The sequence below is a fragment of the Athene noctua genome, chromosome 2 (assembly GCF_965140245.1).
Source record: "Athene noctua chromosome 2, bAthNoc1.hap1.1, whole genome shotgun sequence".
In the NCBI taxonomy this organism is placed as follows: Eukaryota; Metazoa; Chordata; class Aves; order Strigiformes; family Strigidae; genus Athene; species Athene noctua.
In genome coordinates this window covers 78,416,602-78,428,807 of record NC_134038.1, presented here as the reverse complement: position 1 = coordinate 78,428,807, position 12,206 = coordinate 78,416,602, and the positions used below count along the sequence as shown (strand labels likewise).

The window sequence follows — 12,206 nt, the reverse complement described above, 5'->3', positions numbered from 1 at the left end:
TGTTCACAAGTTAAGGAAAGGTATAATATCCAAGAAGCTTCCAGAGTGGAGCACAACTGTTATGCAAGGAATATATTCCGTAGTGGTTCCCTGGACAATGCTACCTGCAAAATAGCATGGAGGGTGGAGCGGAGTGAAGGCTCCGTGGCCAGGTTCTGTGAATCATGGCAGAGATGGGAATTCATGGTACTATGGTACTGATAAGTTGCATATTTGCCACCCTAGGCCAACAGTCTGTCATATTCTGACAAAATGCTGTCCTTTGTCTGAATTTTGCTCATTGTAATACCAAAACACACCTCCATCCCAAAGCCTGAAGTGCTGTCACCCCTCACTGAGCTTGTGCTCTGAATTTTTGTTAATCTGTACCTTTAAAAGCAAAGCAAGAGAATCTTACATCAATCATAATAAAGGTATGTATGACTAGAGTCACTCAAACTCTACCTTGAAGACAAAAAAATGTATAAAAATGGCCTGAGAAAAAGAGGAATGTTGGGGGAAGATACCACTGTGAACAAGTCAGGGAAGATATTGCCTCTGACTCCTGGGATCAGTCAACGGGCTGAATCTCTCTTTCCCCTCAACACAAGGATGTCTTTGGGTAAGATCCAGACCATTCTGAGTGCTTGCTTGGAAAACTTAGAAATCTATATATAGAGTTGTTTTTCAATTTCACGCACTGTATTATTTATAATCTCAATATTTGCACGTGCTTTTGCAGACAGTATATTTATCATCCATAATCCATAAGAACCTGTACTTCTGTTGCTTTAATAAACTGCACTATTTGTTAAGCTAGCCATAAAAGTTTCTCTCTGGGTGCCACCAAACTCTCTAAGTCTGGCTGTATAAGTCCATGGAGCATTACTAAACTGGAAGTGCAGTGGGCTGTTAGTGCATCTGTGATCGTGATAGTTCAGTAAGTTGAATGTGACTGGACTAATAGTGACAAATTGGGTATCAGAATCTAAACATAGCCACCTCCAGCCCCTCTGACATCTGAAGATAAGCTGGAATGCCATGAGGTTTATTTTCTGACAAATTACTTTAGCCTTTAATGTGACTCACTTGAACTCTGTTTTGAATGTTTTTTAGGCCTTGTGCAATGTTTGTTAGAGATCCAATAAAATGAGGCCACAACAGTTAATTTATGGGGTTCTTGGTCAATTAAAAACAACTTTAAGGTTCCCAGAAGAAATGCCAGTAGCTAGTGGACAAGGTGAAACTTGAAATTTAATCTTCCTCACTTTTAATCTAAGAACTCAAAAGCTCTCAAAATAGGAATTGCTTGATTGAAAGTTTCCTGTATATAATTTCCTAGAACCAGATGTGCCAGCTCAATTTCGAACCACTATGAGTAGCTATGGAAATTTTTCAAATCACATCTATAAAAACATAGACAGGAGTTTATTGGGCATTTTTTCAATGAGAAATCCACTATATATTTAACACACACACATTTATATCTATGCATGTATGTACATATACAGAAAAGTTCAAACTCACTGCTGCCTTCAAAGAAATGACTTGAATGCACGCTACTCATTTTGGCTGAGGAGAAGGGCATATTAAAAGACATCAGACATATCACTAAGTGAACAATGTGGTGTGGAATGGTGACAATAAGTGAGAAAAATTTGACATAGCATATAGCGGAGCAATAGGGTAACATACAGCTTAACTGCTTTTTAGTTGTTTTTCCACATGTACCATCCTTTTGCAGATGTTCCAACCAGTACATGGACACCCTGACATATTTTAAAGATACTCTGCTACATAAGGTAGTTCCAAGTCAGAGATAAGAAAAGCTAATTCAGTGAAATCACTTAAAGACAACACTAATCCCATTCAGCACATTACTTCCCTGGGGGAACACATTTAAAAAATTTTCAAAATTTCCTTTTATTCAGTTCAGTTACTACAGCACATTCCATACCACCTTTGAAAAGCTAAGTGGTTTTGCTTTCACTGTGAAAATTCATGTATTTGTATAAAGTGGAGCAGAGCTTGTATTTATATTTTTTAATCCCTGCAGAGTACTAAGAAGGAGAGATTTGGGGTAGGAGTGGAGATGACTGCAAGAACATAAAAAGCAATTTTTTTGTTTCATATAATGAAACATATTAAGAAATTCTGTTTTTTAATCTGGAAAACAACGGCCAGTATTTTCAGATGTGTTTGAGATGGTTACAGTTGGAGTCTCATTCCTTCAATGTTTTATATAAGGAACACAGTGTGTCGGACATTAAATAAATACAAATTTACTGGGAAAAGCTTTCTGTTTTAACAGGTAAAAGTGCAAGAAAAGAACACACAGGCAAGGAAATCTTTCTGAATTGTAAGCAGTTGATGAAACATTTCTTAAAGACCCCAATCCTGTAAACACCTTATGGTTATTTTTTTACACACAGGAGCTATCCAGAGTCAATTAAAGCATAGGTATGTACCTAAATGTTTAAAGAACGAAGGCCAAAGACTACAAACTGAAGAACAGATCTTTTTTCCCCAACAGTTTTAGTTTGATCACTATGGATACTATAATATTTCTAAAGCAGTTAACCAAACAGTTACTCTCTTTTCTTGGAAAATTGAACATTTAGTCCGATGCATTTTCAGAAACCAAATCTAATTAAACTTGTATCAGTCACTTACCAATTAACAGGTTAAGTGAAGGCTTGCAGCTTGGAAAAGCATGAAGTAAATCCAGCAAGCAAACATTAGAATCTCTAATAAAGCGTGTGTAATCAGAGGCTCCTTGTCTGCTGCAAAGTTCTTGAAGCCTCCGTTTTTCTCCTGCATCACTGGTACATTCTACAAGAGCTCTTAAAAATGCCTGCAGGGAAAAAAATAAGTGAAGGGTAAAAAAATTTGTCTATTTGGGAAAACGGTCCCAAAACTGGGAAAAACTTAGGTTGCCTGGGGACAGGAAGCAATCACCTGCCAGGTTAATGGATAATACAGTTTACTTCCCAATGCACATTTTCACCTACTAGGAAAAAACGTCAGAAAATCCTAGTCTGAGCAGGGGTGAGACAAATAAACAGGCACAACCCATTCCCTGAAAAATCCCTGATTTATGAAAGGACCTTCTTATTTATGTATATGCCCTTTAGTTAAGTAAACAGCTCCATAACACGAATTAATTCAAGACAAAACACCATTTGCTAAGTTATAGAAGACAGGAAAGGAATAATAAAAAGTCTTAGAAGAGGTATTACTGTAAATAAAGTATGGTATTTAATGAGTCATGTAAATATCGCTGTGGTGTTTTATTTCATACTTTATACCTACATAATGGTACTGGCAAGCTTTTCTTAAGGGAAAATTAAATTCTGCATTGTAAGATAAAGTAAAAATCAGATGTAAAAAGTTACAAGGTTTTTTCCAAAAGCAAGATGTAAACAGACACAGTGCATAAAACAAAAGTGATCCAAACCACCAAGTACAATCAGATGACATATTCTAAACAAAAAAATACTTAGAAAGTAATTTGAGTGTGCTCAAACACTGAGCTTCCAGACAACAGTTTTGAGTATGGAGTAACATAAAGCACATTCTACACTGAACAGGTAATAAAGCAGATAGGTTATAAAAACTGGCTTGGGCGATATTCCCCAGCCAGTACTCTCTGCCTACTCTTACTGTCAAGACAAATTTTCAAAATTGTTAAATGCAGTTTTGAAAAGGTTGAAACAACTGGAAGATCCCTTTATGCTGCAAAATTCACTAAATTGAATGAAAAGGTCCTTCCAAAACCTGATTTTCCTCAAGAGACTCAAACAACAACTGCTTAGCTTCATCCTTAATACAAAGTTATCTTTAAAATGTGTTTTGACAATACCAGAAATACACACGCATTTCCAGTTGCAAGCTTTCAGGTTTTTACCAGCACAGAATGAAAGGAAAATAGTATTCACACATTGTGAGAACAAATATACAGACAAAAAAAAAAAATCTTTCTTCGAATACTCTCAGGTTACTGAAATGCTAAAGAAGAGCTTTAAAATAATTTAAAAGACATTATGGTGCCTACATCTGCATACAGCAATATGTGTATTTTCAGTGACAAATCTTGACAGATATGGCACCCTCTGGTTAGAAAGAATGACTTCTCTAAAATGCCTATGGGGCCAGGTTCTATCAGCCTTCCTTCCAGTTATCTGGCACCAAATATCTAATACTTTTCTATTTACTTCCAGACTAGTTATGAATGAAGATACTGCAGAACAGGAACAGAGATTTCAGTATCTCCATAGTTTGCCAGATAAGGTACCAGAAGTGAAATTTCTCAAAATAAAGTACAAACAGCAGCATACAAACTGACAATTCTTATTCACCAAGAAACATGGTAACTACACACAAAGCAAGGATAGATCTGTAAGAGCCCACACAGCACAGCCTTACTAAGGATTTGTCTTCAAAAGAAGAAACACATAAACACCTTTTTGGGAATTGCTCTTATTTCCAGACACCAGGTTAGAATGAATTTCAGAGTGCTTCTTTCAGGGATATGTTGTGGGTGAGCTGCTCCTAGTTCAGTGGGAGAAAAAAAAAAACAAGAGAAAACATGCATCTATTAACATCCAAAAATGGCATTACAGAGTGTTTGGTCCTTCAAGAAATATAAGGGCGCTAAACTGCATTCAATTCTGTATGTGTGAGCCATAGCTCATTAGTGGAAATTATAAAATAAACAGCAAGACAGTTTTCCAATGAAGTATCAATGAAAAATTCAGTGGAATTTCTGGTAAATCTTAAAGATGCAGAAGAGGCACAGCCTGCTGTCAGGCTCTGCTCTTCTCCCAGGTTTTTCAGCTCTCTTCATTCAGTAAACCCACAAACAAAATAGTTTGAGTAACTATTACAAATTCCTCAGAAATGTGAATGCAGTTAAAAGACAACCACCTCAGAAGAAAGCAGCTCTGGAACATTGCTAGGAATTGCAAAGCTGCATTACAGAGCTCAATTCTTTGGTACAGATTGGCAGCAACAAGTAATGAAGTTACAGCAGCTCAATGAGTGTCTGCTCACCAGCACATGCCCAAAGAAATGAATTCGCGTTTGATCCTAAGCCATTTACCTTGATAACTGCAGTGGATAGAAGTCAGTGTATAAGGCATGACTGGAGATCAGTGGATCGGCAGCAACCTGCTAGATCCTGGCCAAGTATCCAAGGCAAGTGTAAAAAGTCAGCATGATTTGCTCTGGGTCACCCAGAAGACTCAAGAGCAGAACCAAGAACTCTGATTCCCTGTGCTGCAATGATCTTCCCTGCCATTATCGCTCATTAAGATTCATAAACAGGCATGCCATTTTACATAGATATGGCAAAATGCTGCATAAATAATGCATAATTTCACCCTTTTTCCCTGATTACTGCTACATTAGGCAGCCAGATATGCAATAACCTGGATTATTTACACACAGAATGAGAGCACCTATATTCCACGTTTCACTCAATTATTTCAACAACTTTGCCTTGGAAGGACAGTTTTTTTGGTATACAAGAACAATCAAAGGGCTAAGATAGTCACTTAGCTATATGGGCTCTGCTCCACATGGAAAGTGCTCTGACACTGATGAACTCAAAATAACTGTTAGGGCAGCTTTACGTCCTTCCTGTAACATCATTATAGCAGAAGAAAGGGAACTACTGTAGGCAGGAAGGACAGAATATCTTTCTGTGCCTGTCCAAGCAGACCTTCCCTTTGAACGTGCTGTTGACACTGTCTTTAACTTACAGAGAGATTCAAATTTTACACAGCCAGGTAGCATGGCTCTGATTTGCACAGAAAAACCTACTAGCCTTCAGGGGGGATGAAGTTTCAAGCCTATGAAACTTTTCTATGAAGATCTGATGCTTTTGGACCTCTATTACCTCCTCCTTCAGTATACTCTTCCCTTTTAATTGCTTCCCTTGTGAATGTGCTTGATTCTGTAAAATCTGTAAGTAGTGTAAACAATAGAAGGGGCATACCTGTGAAATCCCCCCCACATCACCCAATCTCTTGCTGCTTGCCTGTGCACAGTTGTTGGGCCCTGGACGGGGTGACACTGCCTTTAGTTTGAGGGTGCTGAGGACTAGGTAACAGTCTGACCAGCCCGGCACATGCAGGGCTCAACCCCAGGCTGTAACCAGTACTGGCTCTGCACCATATCTAAGCAGTGACCCCTCTCCAGCAGATGTTAGATACTGGAGTGAGCAGCAAAGATGGGGATGAGCTGGGCCTGGACAATGCAACAATGCCACAATGATATGTTGCAACATGGCCTGTCATATAAACTCACCTCATCAACAAGTGCGTTATTCGCCAATCATGTCTCATACTTAAGGGACAGCTTTTGTTGCCCTCAATTATGCAGGACATCTCACCATGGGAACTGATTTACCCATAGAATAGAACAACAAGGAGCCCTACCTGACCCTGCAGAACTAAAGGCACAACTCAGGAGCACCATTAAGACACCAATTGCAAAGCAAGAAAAGAGTAATTCTCACAGGTCGAGCTGGCAGTAAATAGGCATATCTTGAACCTGCAGCTACCCCTTCTGAGGCATTTCATAAGACTCAGCAGAACAGATCCATAGATGTACAGGCCCCTAAGTCTTCTGCTTCAGGCATGTGACCCTCTTAGGATGTAAAACATATTGATGAGAAGTGCTGTGCAAGGAGAGATTTTACTTTCAAGTGGGGGATTATTAAGTTACGTGATTAAGGACTCGTCTCCATAAACATGAAGGAGCGCAGAGAAAGAATGAGATGGATGAATGCCAATGCCAGGCTCAAGTTCCCAGTCAGAAGCTAACTCATCTATAGTAAAACCAGTAGGAGCATTCTGTGTGTCCTCTCTTTTTTAACACATCTCTGTGACTTCCAACATGCCTCAACGAAATAACAGCTGTGTCCCAAGTATGCATGCCAACTACTACCAATACAGAAAAGAGTATTTGTTCATGACCAGTGCATCACACTACCTTTCTTTTTAGTGCCCTGCTTAACCTTTACACAAACGAAGTACTCTCCTTTTTCAGAAAGTCCCAAGATTTGAAGAAGTTCTTCTACCTCATTGACATTGTTGGGACACATTACACAGAAGGCATCTCCAGGCTGGTAGTCGAAGGCTGTATCCTGTTTTAAAATATGAGATAATTTCTATTAAATTGTATCATAAACCAAGGCCAATAGCATCCCCACTCCTAACAGCAGCAATTTTCCTACTAGCACAGCCACATGAAGTCCTATGTTCTCTTACTCTGTACTAGCACTTCACTGTTTGGATCACATCAGAAACTTATGTTTTCTTTTCAGGTTTAACCTTACTAAGTAGAAAAATCTTTCCTTATCTGGTTTAAATATTTGGACACTATTTAATAAGAACTGCTGAGCAGCCTAAACAGAAGAATGTGTTATATAATCAGTCCAGATCATTAATTACTGATGTACTTTGTTTTCTAGCTTGAGAAGAGCAGAGAAATGAAGTCCTCATAAATAATGTGACTTTGTAGAGAAACACATTATCGCTAAGAGAAAATCTGTTGTTAAACTATTTGATAAACTGTGACTGAAATGACCCCAACTATTTTTGGAGCTAAAAAAGAAAAACAGCAAGGGAAGAGCACAGTGAAAATTAGAAGGTGTCTGAGATCTTAAGACCTAGATTCTACTTAGCTGGCCAAGGTTCTTGTGCCGAACTGCTAAAAACCTACTCAAGCTTCTGCCTATTACAGAAACATAGAGAATTATACTTGCATCATTATGTTTCCCTTATGCATCAGGCAAGGTGACCTGTATAGACAGGCTGTTGAGAATGTGAGGAAAAAAAAGGCACAAAACGTTCAAATTTTCAGTGTGTTGATGACAGGATACATGTATACATACAGATATATGCAAAAAAACATGAAATCTCAGAGACTTGCTCAAAACTTAGTAGACTATTTATAACTGAGATTTAAAGATGTCCCAAGGAAACTGCCACAGACTAGGCTAATAGAGTCCAATAAAAGTTACTGCCAAAAGCACAATATCCCAAAGGATAATTTTACAAATTTGGAAAACCACTCAAAAGGAACATATTTTCCTTTTAAAGATTTCTTGGAGAGTAATATCAAGCATTCTCTGCTTTTCATCTTCAAACCAGTATACAAAATGTGATCTTCCCTGAATAAACTAAATCAGTTTTTATGTCCAGGGTAACAGAAGTTGACAGTTTGAGTATGTTTACATGTCAGAGCAAATGAACGTCAGAGGCAAAAACAGTGCTCAAGAGCTAACGATTCTTATCACTTAAGTAATAATTCAAATAGTATGATCATGTAGATTGTCTGCCACAAGGAATAGTCACAATTTACTACACAATTTCTGAATATTTCCTAAATTGTATACTTACAAATGAAGGATTATTCATTTTCAATACTCCCTGCTTGCCCTTCTCCACTGTAATTCCCTTCAAAAGGTATTGCAGTCAATACAATATCCACGGAACAATAAAGAAATTAATTTGACACTTTACTTCTGCTTTGACTTCCATGGAGTTATACCTTTCAATGAATAAATCATGCTTTGCATTTGCAAAATGGATCAGCCTAAGCTGACATTCTGTTGTATAGGGAAATATTTTTTCTTTTTAAACAGTCAAATTAATAATTTTCCCCCCTGTTATGTATTATACATTCCACCCTTCATTTTAATCCACTAAAGAAAAAGCCATCGCTAACTTACTGCAACATCAAGTTCTAAGAGCAATGCAGTTTTTATCGCATCTTCTCTGGTGAGCTGGTACGCTTTTGTAACTGGCACTTCAAAGGTTGTTCCCTCTGAAATCAGTGAGGACAGATGTGGATTCTGAAAGAGGACACAAAAACTTAAGGCTAAAAATTTATGACATCTTATATGACATAAAAGAATTAGTGTTGGTACAATTTTTTAAAAGCCATCTTAGAAAACAATTCAAAACAATGAAGAAAAACATGAATCTTCTATATAGATAGTGTTTTGCTCTACATTTGAAAAAAATCACATCTACACATTACCAGACATATATTCAACTATAAAAAGTCAGTAGGCTTGAACTGTCTAATGGGCCTAAATGACTATCAAATGCAGCTAGATGTTTCCTTTTTCAAGAGCTGCCTTGAAAATAGCCAGTTAGAAAATGGCATTTATGTTAAAACCCAAAAACCTCCTGCCTAATTAAATGATTACTAGGTGTACAGAACAGACATAAGAAGTAAGACCAGAAGCTATTTAAAAACATCACTGCAGATTTACAGATTAAGACTGTGGGGTGCAGATGGGGCTATAATTAAAGGCAATTTATGAGAGAAATTTTTAAAATTACAGTTAAATGTAGAGCTAATCAGCAAACTCCACACCACAAAACAGCATCATGTTATGCCACAACATTTCTGCGCTGGTGAAAATGTGCCCTAAGAATTGTTAGTGAGCACCAAGACTAATCCCAGACCACCTCTGTCAAAGACTGTCACTTGAAGATCAGACTACAGCCCTCATTCCTCCATCACTATCGTCAGCAAGCTTCATTTGAGATTGATACAGACAAAAATGGAAAGAGGTGGGAGCTACCAAATGTCCCCAGCAACACTCTGTCAAATGGAAAGGAATTATTCTACCAGTAAAAGGATACTGATTAATATAGAGATTTTTCTATTAAAAAAAAAAAAAAGTAGACAGGAGAATCACTTGAAACCAACAGTTAGAAGCTTTATTATTCTCTTAAATGGGACGAGTTTTCTCACTTTCACCCTTCCAATTCTCTCCCCCATTCCACCTGGGGGGAGTGAGCGAGCACCTATATGGTGCTTAGATGTCAGCTAGGGTTAAACCACGACAAAGCACTGTAGCACCACTTTCAACCCAAGTATTAGTCTTTAATCAAAGAGTACCTCTAAACCATAAATTTTTGTTTCAGTAACTTGGATTATTTAATTCAACCACCTGAGCAAAACGAACTACAATAGGAGGTTTAAAAGAAAAGCAAAATTATTCAGTGTTTAAATTCATACACTCTTACACAATTATATTAGTTAGACTAAGTGATTCTCTCAGCACTACCACTGGCACTCTCAACAGAGAGTGTCAGGGCCCTGAGGATACTAACGGCCTTTCATGGTCCTGACCAGCCTCACTGAAGAACTCTGTCCCCAGCTCTTCTTCCCATGGGCCCAGGAGCCTCAGCTCAGCTCAGCCCTGGGCCTTCAGTCCCTGACCAAGCTACATCACCTGAGTACTGGTCAGCAGCTCGGCCACAACCATGCCCATGCCTGGCTACAGACCCTGTTGATCCAGGCCTGGATCTGCAGACCAACTTCCTGGCTTGGCCCCAGACCTGCCTCACTCCCGCAAAGTTGCCCGATGGCCTGCACTCTTGGCTGATCTTGGCTGCCACCTCCTGGTTTGCATCACTTGGCTATCAGGGGACGGGGCTGGTTGTCTTACCACTTAGCTTCTGGCTCCCTGTCATTTAAAGAGCAGCCAGACCTCACTGCTCCCTCACACAGATAACCAAAATGTCTGCCCTTTGGCAGGCAACCAGAAAAGTTTAAGTCATACTTTCTAGTTAATTTTGAACACTAAATATGCCAACTGGAGATGATTCCCAGCTCATGATATTTCTTCTCTTTGTACAGCAAGTCTTTGTTCAACAAGGCTTCATAGGAAAAGCACAGTGGCTTTTGATCTACAGTTCATCTTCCATTTCCAATGGTAAAATTATGATCATGTTTTTATAATGACAAGTTACTCTGTTATTAAATATGCAGCAAAGTTCTGAGCAATTTTACACCCTCTTAAGGCATTCTGAAAGTAATAAAAATTTGAACAGAAATTGTACTATACTCATACTACAGGAAGTTGTTTTCACTGTCCTAACATAAGCCACTGAGGACTTTAAATCTTCCATTCCTGGCACTGCAATGCCAAATTATTATTTAGCTAAATTATACCCTGACATAAGTGTCTGTAAGTCCTATGGTGGTAACTACATTTTCACAATATGAACAGACCTTTCACTTACAATTCAAAAACCTATGTCCCTGAACGCACGATCTCCTTTATCTAAGTATCAATTTGCTCTTTGGGCTGTATGTAGGAGTGTACACTCATGCTCCTACCAGAGCTGGAGGCTTTCATCATTCAAAGTGAAGTCCTTACCTCACCATGGGTGCCCTGAAACTGCACCTCTATATATTCTGGTGGCAAGGCAGGAATATTAAGAGCAGAGTGAGAGACAGGAGGGACAGAATGAACAAGTGAAGGTTCAGTGTCTCTAGTTGAAGCCACAAGACTGATGTCAACCAGTTTCTGTGATAGGACATCAGAACTCCTCTCTCCCTCATCTTCTAGCTTCAAGTTCTGTACTTCTGAGCTTAAATTTAGTTCATGCACAACATGCGGGGCTGCAGAGAGAGAGCCAGAAACAGCATTGACAACACTGCTCATGCCTTCTTTTTCTTTCTGCAGTAGAAATGTTTCCTTGAGGGCAAGCCAAAGTCCATCAATCCAAGGATCAACCACTAACTCCAAACTGCAAATGGAGAAAAAAAAAAAAAAAAAGGAGATGGATTAATTATTGTGACTTACTGGACTGTTACGTTACAAATAATGAAAAGACCACAAAAGCTAAAAACACTATTCATTTTCCATTTTTAATATGCATCTGCAGCTGTTACCAAGATTACCTTTTTGTTAAAAAATATTTTCATTCAGTAATTACAACTACGCAAATTTATGGCGTCTAAAGTGTGCAAAAGCCTTGCTCTTCTTCCACTTTCTCATTTTTATTTTCTTATGCTGAACTTTATGACAGGAAGTTGAAGGGATGGTAGCAAAATATGCAACTTTTCATTGTGCAACAGCAACATCAAAAGCTTACACTAATGTTCTATTTTTATTATTTTAGAACACAAGATAAAAGCTGTATGATTATGGCAATGTTTATGTTCAACTGTCTTGCATCATCATGCACAGAACCGATATAATCTGTAGTTCAAAATAAATAAGCCAAGACTGCAGCCTACTGGTCAGAAAGAGCAACAGAACAGGAAGGGAGTTATTTTATTACATAATTCCTCTACAGCAATCGAAAAAACCTTCTTAAATAATTTCTCTATAGTGATCAAAACCAAACAAAAAAGATGTTTTGCAGAAGAGAAAAAAACCAAACATTGTAGGGTTTCCCTAAAGCAGC

General features: G+C 38.3%; 1 protein-coding gene across 5 annotated transcripts in view; it reads right to left on the bottom strand.

The window, feature by feature from the left end:
• Positions 1-12,206, bottom strand: part of MTRR (5-methyltetrahydrofolate-homocysteine methyltransferase reductase) — a 33,615-nt gene that overhangs the window by 9,900 nt on the left and 11,509 nt on the right. For 4 of the 5 annotated variants that reach the window (XM_074899493.1, XM_074899495.1, XM_074899496.1 and 1 more), the window contains exons 6-10: positions 11,171-11,543; positions 8,720-8,842; positions 6,976-7,129; positions 4,442-4,530; positions 2,653-2,833 (exon numbers count right to left, since the gene is read on the bottom strand). In XM_074899493.1, coding sequence (XP_074755594.1) covers positions 2,653-2,833; positions 4,442-4,530; positions 6,976-7,129; positions 8,720-8,842; positions 11,171-11,543 — 920 coding nt within the window. The remainder of the gene's footprint in view (positions 1-2,652; positions 2,834-4,441; positions 4,531-6,975; positions 7,130-8,719; positions 8,843-11,170; positions 11,544-12,206) is intronic. The other variant, XM_074899494.1, reaches the window with a different exon arrangement.